At 44.8% G+C, this 15,221-nt stretch overlaps 1 protein-coding gene across 2 annotated transcripts in view; it reads left to right on the top strand.

Moving 5' to 3' along the window:
* The window catches only part of cdh23 (cadherin-related 23), a 533,293-nt gene that overhangs the window by 389,467 nt on the left and 128,605 nt on the right, over positions 1 to 15,221 (top strand). For both annotated transcript variants that reach the window (XM_055661759.1, XM_055661758.1), the window contains exons 29-32: positions 1,475 to 1,623; positions 2,596 to 2,731; positions 3,969 to 4,357; positions 5,842 to 5,943. In XM_055661759.1, coding sequence (XP_055517734.1) covers positions 1,475 to 1,623; positions 2,596 to 2,731; positions 3,969 to 4,357; positions 5,842 to 5,943 — 776 coding nt within the window. The remainder of the gene's footprint in view (positions 1 to 1,474; positions 1,624 to 2,595; positions 2,732 to 3,968; positions 4,358 to 5,841; positions 5,944 to 15,221) is intronic.

Raw genomic sequence — 15,221 nt, 5'->3', positions numbered from 1 at the left:
CAAACTCTGTACAGGATCGAACCCGGGTCTCTGGCGCTGTAAGGACAGCAACTCTACCGCTGCTCTATCATGCCACCCTTAGCAAGCCCCTATTCCGTCTCTATGTCAGATGTAAGTGTTCAGAGATACCGCATAAATGTAGCCCTGAGCTTATCTCTCTCCTGGGGGAGCTCGGTGTCAGATCTTTGTCTACGTTACAGCTTTAAAGCACTTTCTGACATCTTGCTACATTAAAGATTGCATTAATACAACTTGTCGACGTCTTTAAATGGTTTGGAAGTCTCCTCTGTTAAATGCAAACTTGCAGGCACTGGATGACACACAGTGGAATTCACTTTCATGAGTAGAGAAACAGTAATAAAACGGTCTCATCTGATTCTCGAGACGTGTTTTCCTGCAGGCACTGTTTTGTATTTTGATCCTGCCGCTACTTAACCATGTTCCCTTTGATTTTTTTACGTCTATGTAAATAGTTGCCACTGACTTTCCTTACTCACCCAGCTTCCTGCAAACTATTAACAACCAAACGCTGACCTATGACAATTGAAAATTCTTGACTAACCTTACAAGGTGAAAAAGCCTTCGTTATAGACTTGCTTCCAAAACCTATGCCTTCACATTTATTTTCACATTGAACGGCACCTGCCACTATTTGCCTCCCCTGCAGCCTATTTTTGTCTTGTCTTTGTTCCTTTCCCCAGAGATTTATCAGACATTTCATCAGTTGAGACATTCAATTTTTTATTGTGTAGCAAGGAACTGCAGGTGCTGGTTTACACCGAAGATAGACACAAAATGCTGGAATAACTCAGCGGGACAGGCAGCATCTCTGGGGAGAAGGAATGGGTGACTTGTCGGGTCAGTCTGAAGAAGGGTCTCGACCCGAAACATCACCCATTCCTTCTCTCCAGAGATGCTGCCTGTCCCGCTGAGTTACTCCAGCATTTTATGCCAATCTTCATTTTTTTAATTATTGGATAAGAGATCTGTAAAGCAATTAAACCCATGAAATAGTCATTGGTATCATCCTTCTGCTAATTACTATAGTTCTACAAGACACAGCAGAACACAGTCTCCTTGCCCTGCTGAGCTGTACCATTTGCTCCGAGTTGTAGCATCAACAGTCTCTAGTGTGTCTGTTTTACAAGTTGCAAAGTAACTTGAGAAGAAAATTGGAACTTTCAGCCAACTATAGAAAGAAAAACAATATGTATGGTGCTATTTCTGCCATTGGTATGAGTTAATGCTCTTTTTCCAAGAATTAGATAAAGGCTTTGTTTATCAGTAACATAGGCTTCCGGGAACTGTAGACCTGATACAGGCTGCATCCTGTACCGTGGAATATCCCACTGCTTCCTCGGACGTCAACAAGAAAATAAATTATTGCCCTTAACAGTATGAGGGATAGATAGCCAAGGATACATATTTTTAGCTTTGAAGCCATTGGCGTGATGTGTGTGGTTTTGTTTTTCAGGAAATCCCATTGATAACTTCCGGATGGACCAAGGCACCGGACTCATCTCCAGAGGAACCCACCCTCTAGACCGAGAGGGCAGTACCACCCATGTGCTAGAGGTGGAGGCCTACAACAGTGACTTTGGGAGGATGCGGAGTTCTGTCAGAGTAAGAGCTCAATGCTTGCTCATAAGTGTCTTTTGTTTGAGTTTAGTTTAGAGATACAGGTGTATGGAACGAGCTGCCAGAGGAAGTAGTTGAGGCAGGAACTGTTGCAATGTTTAAGAAACCCCCCATCATTCTGAAGAAGGGTTTTGTCCCGAAACGTTGCCTATTTCCTTCGCTCCATAGATGCTGCTGCACCCGCTGAGTTTCTCCAGCATTTTTGTGTACCTTTAAGAAACATTAGACAGGTACATGGATAGGGCAGGTTTGGAGGGATATGGACCAAGCGCAGGCAGATGGGACTAGTGTAGTTGGGGCATGTTGGTCAGTTTGGGCAAGTTGGGCTGAAGGGCCTGTTTCCACACTCTATGTTATATCTAAGCACCTGAAACAGTGTTGATCATGACTGCCACGGTCAAATCTGGATCATGTCACCAAAGACTACATCCCATTGACAATGCAGGACTTTATCAGTCATTTTAAATTTCAGTTTTCAAATTTCCAGAGCAGGATTTGAACCCAAAATCTGTCGGGGAGTCAAAAGTGTTACCCGCAGCTGTAGAAGCACCCTCTCCTGCCTCACTCGAATACTGCATTATGTTTGCCATTCTCGTTAATATTCTCACATTCTCCACAAGGCAGTAAACTATTACATGACACACAAAGAGCTGGAGTAACTCAGTGGGTCAGGCAGCCTTTGTGGAAGACATGGGCAGGTGACGTTTCAGGTCAGGACCTTTCTTCAGTCTGAAACATCACCTGTCTATATCCTCCACAGATGCTGCCTGACGCGCTACTTTCCTCCAGCACTTTGTGTTTTGCACAAGACTCCAGTACGTATCTGCAGTTCCTTGTTTCTCCAATTGTTAATTTAGGCTGTGGGTGTGTCTTCAAAGGGATAGCGGAATTCATGATAATCCTGCCATCTGCTTGTCTTGTCTTTCATTGCCCTTGACTTGGCCCTCCCTTGTCCAGGTGATCGTGTATGTGGAGGATGTGAATGATGAGACGCCAGTCTTTACCCAGCTGCAGTACAACCGGCTCGGCCTGAGAGAAACAGCAGGGATCGGCACATCAGTCATTGTGGTCCGGGCAAGCGATGGGGATACAGGTAGCGCTCTCCTCCCAAACCAGCATTGGCCTTTCCTCAGCCCCAAGGTTGAACAAACAGGAATAACTTTGAAATAAATTAGCTATGGAGGGATAGGGATCGTGTGCAGGCTGATGAGATTAGTATCTCAAGTGTTCCAGTTTATCACTGCATGATTGGAACTAGAGTCAAAACTGAGATAAACAAACTTCCATCCCCATTCACGGCAGTCAGCAGATGTGAGCAATGGCTCTACTGTTGCCATTTATGTAAGAATGCAAGACAATCACAGGTATAGCTGATCAAAGTGCTGGAGAAACTCAGCGGGTGCAGCAGCATCTATGGGGCGAAGGAAATAGGCAACGTTTTGTCCCGAAACGTTGCCTATTTCCTTCGCTCCATAGATGCTGCTGCACCCGCTGAGTTTCTCCAGCACTTTTGTCTACCTTCGATTTTCCAGCATCTGCAGCTCCTTCTTAAACAGGTATAGTTGATCATTTGACCCTTTTAATCTGTTCTGCCATTCAACAAAATTGTGGCGGATCTCTCTCAAATACCATTCTCCTGCCCTATCGCACTAGTAAACTGAATACAGAATAGTACACCCAAGGAACAGGCTCTTCCTCTCACAGAAACATAGAGAATAGGTGCAGGAGTAGGCCATTCAAGCCAGCACCACCATTTAATATGATCAATGCTGATCATCCAAAATCCTGCTTTCTCCCCATATCCCTTGATTCAGTTAGCCCTCAGAGTGATATAGAAACATAGATAGAACATAGAAACATAGAAATTAGGTGCAGGAGTAGGCCATTCGGCCCTTCGAGCCTGCACCACCATTCAATATGATCATGGCTGATCATCCAACTCAGTATCCCGTACCTGCCTTCTCTCCATACCCTCTGATCCCCTTAGCCACAAGGGCCACATCTAACTCCCTCTTAAATATAGCCAATGAACTGGCCTCGACTATCCTCTGCGGCAGAGAGTTCCAGAGATTCACCACTCTCTGTGTGAAAAAAGTTCTTCTTCTCATCTCGGTTTTAAAGGATTTCCCCCTCATCCTTAAGCTGTGACCCCTTGTTCTGGACTTTCCCAACATCGGGAGCAATCTTCCTGCAGATATCTGACTATCTCTTAAATACATGTGACTATCTCTTAAATACATCCAGTGAATTGGTTTCCACTGCCTTCTGTGGCAGGGAATTCCATAGATTAAGATTGTAGAGAGGGTGACAGGTATTTGTCATCATTCCAGGTGATGGAGGTACAGTGGCCTACACCATTTTGAGTGGATCGGACGGGAAGTTTTCCATTGACGAGAGCACAGGTCTGATCACCACGGTGGATTACTTGGACTACGAAACCAGCACCAGTTACCTGATGAACATCTCTGCCATGGACCAGACCACACCTTACAACAGGGGTTACTGCACTGTGTACATCACCCTGTTAAATGAATTGGATGAACCTGTGCAGTTTACAAGTCTAGTGTATGAAGCCACCATTACAGAGAACATCGCCACTGGGACTGAGGTGGTTCAGATTCAAGCCCGTTCTGCTGACAACATGAACATGATCACCTATAGATTCGACCCGGACACCTCTGCTCAAACACTGTCCCTGTTCCAGATAAACAGAGTTACTGTGAGTATACACAGGCACGGCAATCGCTATCAAAACATGCGGGGGGGGCACAATTTATTGGCGGCCGCAAGGGGCATGCCCACACACACACACACGCGCGCACATGCGCACTCACGCGAGGCTTCGGACGTGGGCCCTGTGGACGGAAACATTGAGAGTTGACCTGGTTGGTGACCGATTCAAAACTCCAGCAACAGCAGCTTCGTCCGCACCGAATCATGGGGCTTGAATCAGCCCGTTCACGGGGTCTTTCATCGGCCAGCGAGGGCTTCAACATCGGGAGCCTCGATGCAGCAGTTTGATTTTAAGCCGCTCCGGGCGCTGAAAGGCCCCGCAAACGGGCCGATTCAGCCCTTAGAAAGCGTCTCATAAAGTCCGGATTACAAAATGGGGGGGGGGGGGGGGGGGGGGTTGTCCCCCACATCTCAAAGCATAGGGGGGGAGGGACGTGTCCCCCCTGTCCCCCCCGAGGAGTTCCGTCCATGAGTATACATGTTGTGCTAATTAGTGGTGTGTGAAGTTACAATCATTTACTGAACCACCTCCAATGCAAGTTTTGCTTTTGCTGTAACCAGTTTAGCGAACTTTGAGATTATGTTTTACCTCGGCCATGTCACACAGAATGAAAAGGGGAGAATTGCTCTCAGTTTTGAGGAAGCAATCTCAATAACACGCTTCTGGTTTCCAAGCATAACAACCCAAAGAGATACATCTTGGAAACTAGCACCATAGAGAGAGAGACTGTGCTGACCACCCATTTACACTAATCCCTTTTTAATTCTCCCTCACTATTCAGTAAGTTTCAATGAGGTCCCCCCTCATCTTCCTAAACTCCAGCGAGTACAGGCCCAGCACCCGTCAAACGCTCATCATATGTTAACCCACTCATTCCTAGGATCATTCTCATAAACCTCCTCTGTGCCCTCTCCAGAGCCAGCACATCCTTCCTCAGATATGGGGCCCAAAATAGCTCACAATACTCCAATTGCGGCCTGACCAGCATCTTATAAAGTCCCAGTATTACATCCCCGTTCTTGTATTCTAGTCCTCTCGAAATAAATGCTAGCATTGCGTTTGCCTTCCTTACTACCGATTCAAACTCGCAAATTTTTTTTTTTGCGAATCCTGCACCAGCACTCCCAAGTCCCTTTGCACCTCCAATTTCTAAATTCTCTGCCCATTTAGAAAGTAGTCCTTGCCTTTATTCCTACTACCAAAATGAGTGACTCCACACTTCGCTACGCTGTATTCCATCTGCCACTTCTCTGCCCACTCTCCCAAACTGTCCAAGTCCTTCTGCAGAGTCCTTGCTTTCTCTACACTACCTGCCCCTCCACCTATCTTTGTATCTGTATTCTTGTCAATATATGTCCAATTTTAAATTCAAATCTACTCTGGCAAGTAAAATATCCATCAGGATGGGAGTTGCAGAAAGGCTGTTATTCACAGGATATGGTCATCTTATTCTTGCCTTCCCATCGCAGGGGATGATTACAGTCAGAGGGCAAGTGGATCGGGAGAAGAGCGATTACCATCTCATCACTGTCATCGCGGATGACGGTGGACCTAAAAAAGACTCCACTGTGGTGAGTGTACATTTAAATAAAATCAAAACAAGCTCATGCATTTCTAATTTATGTTAAAGATAAAAAGTAAACATTTTATTCATAAAATGAGTGATATCGACAATAGCTGGAGTCTATGTTGTGGCCGTGGGAACCAAATATCCCCGTGCTGGGTTGAGAAGAGAGGCGACTGATGAGGCACAAAGATCTACGTTGGTGTTGCCTTCAAGCACAAGGCAATCTATTTAATCACCAGATTTGCTCTCTTAACTAGTGCGGCACGGTGGTGCAGCGGTATAGTTGTTGCCTGGCGGCGCCAGAGCCACAGGTCCCGGGTTCGATCCCGCATACGGGTGCTGTCTGTACAGAGTTTGTACATTCAATTCAATTCCGTCAATTTAATTGTCATTTGGACCCCTTGAGGTCCAAACGAGTTTCCTCCCGCATACATTAAAGACGCGACAACATAATTTCATTTTACATAAAGGTAATTGGCCTGGTAAAAAAAATGTAATTGTCCCGCCCTAAAGTCACGCCGGGTGGTGCGGGTCGACCGGGTCTTGGTGTAGAGCCCCCGGCGTGCGCTCGCAGGTCCCGCGGACCCGGTGGGGCGAAGGGCTCTTGCAACTTCTTTCCGCGCTGTTTCCTCCCCGCACTCCAAAGACTAACTAAACTATAAAAACTGTGTCGGGGATCGCTGGTCGGTGCGGACCTGGTGGGCCGAAGGGCCTGTTTCCGCGCTGTGTCTCTAAACTAAACTAAAACTAACCAACTGCACCCGGGGTAACATTACGCAAAGATCTTGGTCAAACCCTTGAATCTTTCCATGTTTCTCTCCTGATCCTTCATATTATCACTTCCCATTGCTTCCAATCATCCTCTCCCCATCCACAATCCTTCACATCATCTCCTCTCAATCCTTCCCAGCATTTTCTCCGGAGAATCTGGCAGTCCAACCGACCTATGTGTGAATCTCTCCTGAATCCATTCTTGATTAGTGCAGGTGTCAGAGTTTATGGGGTTAGGAGGGAGAGATAGATCAGCCATGATTGAATGGCGGAGTAGACTTGATGGACCGAATGGCCTAATTCTACTCTTGTTCCTTATGACCTTATGACAAGACTCTTGTGAATGGCTTGAATTACCACTGGGTTTAACAGTGGTCTGTTGACCCTACTCCCTTGGACTGGTGTAACAAGGCCTATGGGCGGCGCGGGTGGTACTTGGACCTCTTGGAGCTTTGGGCAGAGGAAACAATCACTGCACACATTGCCCGTGTGTGCCGTAGTGAGTAGACTGATATAGCATTACCAGGTTGCCAGTATTCTGTTTGCACATACCTTTTGATCACAACAGCAGAAGCAGCAAAGTTGAAGTGGCACCTTATGAAGGAGGAGATGTTACAACGTTAAGTTAAGTATTGCTGATGTAAATTGATTGATGTTGTGACACATTTGACTAATGATCTCCTTTGTTTCTCTCTTATCGTGGATGAGCAGAAGGTAAACTATGTGTCTCAGAGCTGCTTGGTGTTGCTTGCATTACCTCAGTGGAGCTGTGCATGTTGCATGCTACCCGGTCGAGTTTGCTCCCTCAGGAACATCCTTAGACTTTTATTTTGTTCATGAGCATTGTCCGAAACTCACCACATCTATCACTTGTAAGCCCAGTGGAGAAAGCACGGTGATACTCAAGTCACATACCATCTTAACTTGGAAATATGTTGCTGCATCTTCATTGTCACTGGTCAGATTCCCAAACCCTTACCTACGTACTTTGTCAGCATGCCTTCACACTGAGATTAGCTACTTCATTCTCATGAACATTGCATCATAGGCATTAAATGGTGATCTTGCCTGTGAAGCTTCTTCCCCATGAAACAACAATTATAAAAGGATTTTTAAAGAAGTGGAAGGAAGTTATTTCCAATCTCTGGTCAATAGTCAATTTGATGTTTTGTATGCAGTTTTGGGCCCCATATCTGAGGAGGGATGTGTTGGCCATGGAGAGGGTCCAGAGGAGGTTTACGAGAATGATCGGTGGGGGGGTTACAACCTGTTACGACAGCTCCTATGTCAGCAGAAGTCAAGCTAATTGTCACCAGAAGATTTTGTACATTTCAAAATCCAGCGGCGACCAGAAAAACGCTACAATTCTTCGGGCGACTGCGGAGACGACACATGACCAACAGGCGACACACCGGCAACCATGTGATGACAGCCTAGTCTAAAAAATCACACATGGGTCAGGGGCAGCATGACACTCTGAGAAGAAGAGCTATGATGTGGCAAGTCCAGCTCATTATCTGTCTGATTTATTGATTTAAACGATGGGTGTCTGGGCATTTCAAGGGGCAGTTAAGAGTCAATTATGTTGCTGTGGGTCTGAAGCCTCATATAGACCAGACTGAGTAAGGATGGTAGATTTCCTCTCATGAAGAACATGAGTAAGAAAAGGATATTTACAAAAATCCGGTGGATTCACAGCTGGGTATTACCATTTGAATTACAGGGAAGAGTTACTAAATTGGTTAAGTTCCCCAGCTAATAGTGGCTATGAACCTGTTTCTTTGCATCATTAGACCAAGTTTCTGGATTAAGGAGTGTGACCATCCTACTTGCTGTGAGATTTGTAATAAATTGATGTCAGTGCAGACTTAATGAGCTTTGGAAGCAATTGATAGTTTGCATGGGAGATGAGATGAAGGATGTACCTCTATTGTGCACCTATGGTGTTTGACTCCAGCAGGACTCTTAAGTATTTTACTAAGCTTTTGGCATATCAGAAACGCATGCTCGCGATGCTTACAGAGGACCCAAGGCCAGTACGTTGGGAATAACATATCTGGTGTAAAACTACCGGGAATAGGGATGGATTTCACATTCCTTATTCTAATTAAACCTGGGACACAATAAATGAAACAGGAAAGCTTAAATAAAAAAACAAAGTAGAAATAAAGAACAGCAGATGCTGGTATAAAAAAAGACACAAAATGCTGGAGTAACTGAGCAGGGCAGGCAGCATCTCCGGAGAACATGGATAGGTGACATTCTGGATCAGGAACCTTCTTCTGATTCAATAAGGGTATCATAAAAATGCATTACTAATTTTTGAAAATGTTAAAAATGAAACCAAACCCGAATTGTAACTCTGAAGGAAAGAACTGCAGATGCCGGTTTCAACCGAGATGGATACAAAGCTGGAGTAACTTAGCGGGTCAGACAGCATCCCTGGAGAAAAGTAATAGGTGACGTTTTGGGTCGTGTCTGTCTGAAGAAGGGTCTCAACCTGAAACGTCACCTATTCATTTTCTCCAGAGATGCTGTCTGACCCACTGAGATACTCCAGCCTTTTGTATCTATCCTGAATTGTAACTGATGCATGCACATGTCCAGTTCCTAACCACAGCCCACACATGCACACCTCTCATCAATGTATATCAGGAGTTTAGTTCAGAGATACAGAGATATTTTCAGGGATCAAGTTGAGGGACATATTTAAGAATGATTTTGAGTTAGGATCTGAAGTGCTGTCATCAACCATGAAAGGAAGATGGTGGCACAGGAGAGAAGCAAGAACTTCCTTCACGTTCAACGAACACCTATAGCCAAAACATCTATCACTTGGAAACCCAACGGAGAAAGACAATAGACAATAGGTGCAGGAGTAGGCCTTTCAGCCTTTTGAACCAGCACATCCATTTAATGTGATCATGGCTGATCATCCCCAATCAGTACCCCGTTCCTGCCTTCTCCCCATATCCCCTGACTGCTATCTTTAAGAGCTCCATCTAGCTCTCTCTTGAAAGCATCCAGTGCTAAGCCTCATGTATTTTGCAACTGCATCTGCTGTACTGATTCCTGCACTGGGTCAGCCACAGGTCTCCTTGCTACACCCCTTAAGTAGTTGAAATGTTTACTCAAGTTGGCTTTTGAGAGGAACTTGCATTGTTGGAAGAAGCAGTTGAAGGATTGCCTGTGATAGCTGAGAACAAAGAGCAATAATTTTATCTCTGCAAAAGAAGATGGTGACCAAGTAGTTGTTACCATCATCTTTTGCCAAGGATGATGATAATGATACTTTATTGTCACTTGTACCTAGCGAGGTGCAGTAAAATTCAAAATGTCACCCATTCCTTGTCTCCATAGATGTTGCTTCACCCACTGAGTTACTCTAGCATTTTGTGTCTACCTTCGATTTTATCCAGCATCTGCAGTTCTTTCTCATACATGATAAATTAAGTATTCCACCACTCACTAATGAAACGGTCTGGGCGTGATGCTGTTACGTTAATCGGGAACTAACAACAATCAATTATTTTGTAAGAAGTTGAAACAAAAAAGGGCACACAACTTCTCTGGTGAGCAACATTTGTGCTGACTATGTTTGTGAATGCTGGAGGTTTGTAGAATGAAAGGGAGGTTGATTAATGAGTTTTGCAGCCGGATGCAGAGAAGATGTTTCCTCTTGAGGCAGAATCTAGTACTAAGGGTCACTATTTACAAATGACCCCATTTAAGATAGAGATAAGGACAATTTGTTTTCTCTCAGAGGGCCTTGACTCGTTGGAATTGTTTTCCTCAAAGGGACAGTACAAATAAGTCTTAAATAAATGTGAAAGCAGATAGATTCCTGATAATTAAAGAGATAAAAAGTAACCAGAGGTAAAGAGAAGAGTTGCGTTATTATCTGATTAGCCATGACCTTGATAATTAGCAGAGTAGCTAATGGTCAAATGGCCTACTCCTGCACTTCATTTGTGTTTCCTAATGCCCAAGCCTTCTCTGCCGCACATTAACGTCATGACTGTTCTTAAATGCCCACATTTTTGCTCAATCTACAGATCCCTTGAAAAACCCGGTGTCCAAATCTTATTCAATTATCAGGCTTGAATATAATGCCCACATGCTGTGGTAGGGTTTTCCAAAGGTTAGCAATCATTTGTTTTAGAATCTTACCTTATCTCGGTCATAAGTGTGTGATATCTTACCTTGAAAGGATGTTTCCCAGTTGTAGGCACTCCATCGATGAAATATCCCTCAGCATATACCTTGCCAAACTTTCTCAGCACGCCGAGGTCTCAAAGAGGCCACTTTAAGTTCTTCCAAACTCCAGTGAGTAGGGGGATCCATCAATTTTAATCTCTCCTTCTTGGATGACCCCTTTACACACACCTCCATGTCCCAGCTGCATCTCATTGCTGGAATGATTTGGGAATTCTCCTCCAAACGTTACCACCTCCAATTTAAACACCAAGATCTGAGTTTAAATCTTGGGAATACTGCTTTCAAAAAACAGAAATTCAGGTTGAGAGGAGGTGTGAATAATCCAGGTACAATTTAATTGAATGGATACTTTATTATTACATGTGACAAGTGACAGTGAGATTCTTTGCTTGCGTATCCAAGGTATGCAAATAGTCGCCACATATAGGACACTGACAAAGTTACAAAGTTTCCCGCACCAGGCCTACCCTTGTTCTCCCCTCGCCCTTCCTCAAGGCACCCCCCCCAACCAGGTCGGGTCCTCCTTTGTTAATTTCAGTAACGCCCTGGGTTCTGTTTTTGTTCAAGGTTATTGTGGCGGGTCAGCCAGACATCTTTCACAACTGAACGTACAGCCTTTGGTCAATGTAAACAAATCATCCTTGTAACAGTAAGTAACAGCAGTGGGCCGAATCCTCCTGGACTCAGTTCAATGCCATCTGTATACCAGCTGGTCATATACATACACATACACACACTCAAATATACACACACATGCACACACATCCTGGACTCAGTTCAATGCCATCTGTATACCCGCTGGTCATATACACACATACACATGCACTCACGCACACTGACACATAGACACAGGCACAGAGAGACACACAGACGCACGCATGCACACACACACACACACACACTCAGACATACACACAGACTCACTTACACACACGCACACACACGTGCATACACACAGACTCAGACACACACACACGTGCATACACACATACACACAGACTCAGACACACATACACGTGCACACACACACTCAGACACTCAGACACACACACACAAACACCCAGAACTGAGATGTCAGTGTTATAGAGGGTTCCGAGGACTGATCTCATTGACCATGTGCACCAGCCACAGTTCAGCCTCAGGAGGCTTGGTTAAGGTTGAAGGCCATTGACTGAAGGCCGAATTTGGGCCAGAGCTTTTTCTTTATCACAGCTTCAAGAATTAAACAGAGACATTTTAAAATTAGTATAACAATTTCTAAAATATTTATTAAACACGTTGACCATCAACAATAATATTTATTTATTAACAGATTAGGAAATAATTAAAAATGTCGATTTTTTTTAAACTTGGCTTTTGCTTGTGAATCTGTCTCTGAGCATCCACTGGTCTGGCCACGTAATGGGTTACTGTGACAGATGCGATGCCATCTGTCGCTCAGCAAGCCCTGGCTACCAGCCAGTCTGCACAAGCCAGCAATGTAATGCCATTGGAATGGCCAAACCTTGGCAATTCCCTTCAGAACCACCAGTGCAGGCAGGAGGTTGGCCTCAATGAACCAGCTCCAAGAAAGACAAACAATTAAAGCTCCCTGATGGATACAAAATGCTGGAGTATCTCTCGAGAGAAGGAATGCGTGATGTTTCGGGTCGAGACCCTTCTTCAAAGCTCGCTCCTTAGTTTAGAGATTAGGTTAGAGACACAATGCGGAAACAGGCCCTTCGGACCATAGAGTCCGTGCCAACCAGCGATCCCCGCACACTAACACTATCCTACACACACTGGGATCAATTTACAATTATAGCAAGCCAATTAACCTGCAAACCCATGTGTCTTTGGAGTGTGGGAGGAAGCCGGAACACCCAGGGGATACCCACACAGGTCACGGGGAAACATACAAACTCCATACTTAACTGCGATAGTATTCTGCAGGGAAAAAATACTTTTTCATAGAATTGTAGATATTCTGGGATTGAAGAAACCCTTTAAATATAAGCTGGATGGAAAAGATGAATCCAGCTAAATTGTCCTTCTCAGTTCTTGGCTCAACAAGGAACATATTATTCAAAATTGAAAATCTGAAGAAGGGTCTCGACCCAAAACGTCACACATTCCTTCTCTCCAGAGATGCTGCCTGTCCCGCTGAGTTACTCCAGCTTTTTGTGTCTATATATTATTAAAAATGGCGGTGACTGTATCCCACTTCCAGATAGGTTGGGAATTCCAGATCCCACACCACTCTGTGTAAACAAATAAAACCCTGGATTTGCCTCTAATCCCTGTATCCTAAAGGGCCTGTCCCACTTGCCGATATTTTCAGAGACTGCCGGCATCATTGATTGACATATCAGGTCACCAAGAAATTTGCAGTGTGATGAAGTAATGACGCGCGGTGATTTTTTCAAGTGTCGCAACATTTTTTTTGTCGCCGCTGGATTTTGAAACGTTCAAAACCTTATGGCGACATTAATATGACGCCAGCAGTCGCCGAAAAAATCACCAAGCAGGACAGGCCCTTAAATCTACTCGCTTGCATTCCCTCTCTCTCCATCCCTCCCACATGCTTGTCCCCTTACTAATATCACCATTTGCATTCGTTCCTTACAACCTCGTCCCCTGCCAACAATGGACCATTGTGGGCTCCAGTTTTCCTGAGTCAACAATGCAGTGTCTGCTTTGTTCTGTCCCTTCCCATACCTCTAGTTTCCCCTTCCATGACTCAGTCTAATGAAGAGGCTCGACCCGAAACATCACCTTTTCCTTTTCTCCGAGGACGCTGCCCGTCCCGCTGAGTTACTCCAGCATTTTGTGTCTGTCTCCGGTGTAAACCAGCATCCGCAGTTCCTTCCCACACTACATCATCTCGATGCTAACAGGCCTTCCTTGGACTCTCTTTATTTTAAATACTTTCAATGAGACCACTCCTTCAGGTTCACCCTCGTACCAAAGGAAACGCAGACAGAGCCAATCTCAGTCACAACTCAAATGACACAGCCCTTGACACAAATTCTTCTCTCCACTTGCTCATAGTTACATCATTCCTGCAGTGTGGTGAGGAGAACTGTGCATAGTGTTTCATCTGCAACCTTACTGCTGATTTGAACAGGTCTAACTTTTGGCCGAGGCACAGCGTACAAGTATCCCGGGCACCAAATTGTAACCAATTCATTGACGTGTCCCACTAGCTTCAAGAATTGTGCATTGATTATCCCTGACATGACCGAGTCGATGTGTTTAAGAGTTATTTGTTTCATGTGATGCCGTTGAATGTGGCTCTGAAAGGTAAGATAAATTGTTAGATCGTTAATCTCTCAGTCTCAGCAACCACAGCTTCCTTTAACATCACAAAAACAGCCATGGCACTGTACAGACCACAAATGATGTACCAGGCTGCTGAAACAAATATCACTGCAGGTAACAAAAGACTAAGTCAAGGGTTTGCTTTCTGAAGCATCTTAGTGGGGAAGTCAGAGGTAGAGAGAGGTCTCTTTCCATGTACAATGCCAGTGATCTCTTCATAACCACTGTGTCGCTGTACCTTATTTCACCACGTTATTGTACAAAGGGAGTTATGGTCCTGTGTTGGCCTAGATACCTCCAAGTCAGACCTGCTGAACCACTGCCTCAGTGAAAAGCAGGAAGCGACAGACTCTAGAAATGTAAGAGAACAACAGGAAGCAGAGCAAGCAGCATCAGTGGAGAGAGATGCGTAGGAAAGAACTGCAGATGCTGGTTTAAGCCGCAGATAGACACGAAAAGCTGGAGTGACTCAACAAGACAGACAGCACCTCTGGAGAAAAGGAATGGGTGACATTTTGGGCCTCGGACTGAAAGCCAGGGGCCCTGCTGAGTTACTTCAGCTTCTTGTGTCAATCTGCAGTGGAGAGAGAAACAGCTTTAGCATTTCAGGTTGCTGACTCTGCCGTAGAACAGCAATTTCTTCACACTTGTTTGCCCGACTTAAATCATTTTATTCTCCGATCCGGTTCCAAGCTTCCAGTTAACAAGGTTAACTTCAGAGCTCATGAGAGTGGATGGTTGATGAATGATAGGTTGATATAGTGAACCATCATCCAACCCACGGGCCCACTGCCACTTTATCCTGTGAGCATGTCCAGTGCCTGCTTCGTAGAAGGGAGAGGATGTGCTCCTCACCTGTGAACGGCACTGCCTCTCTAATGTTTGATTCTCTCTCAGTTCATGATGACAAGGCCAACATCGACAAGGAAAGTTTGCTGCATTTCTTCTAACAATACGTTGCATCCTCCTTGAGATATGGAGACTAAAACTACA

The sequence above is a fragment of the Leucoraja erinacea genome, chromosome 34, assembly GCF_028641065.1.
Source record: "Leucoraja erinacea ecotype New England chromosome 34, Leri_hhj_1, whole genome shotgun sequence".
Taxonomy (NCBI): domain Eukaryota; kingdom Metazoa; phylum Chordata; class Chondrichthyes; order Rajiformes; family Rajidae; genus Leucoraja; species Leucoraja erinaceus.
This window is presented reverse-complemented; position numbering and strand designations above follow the sequence as displayed.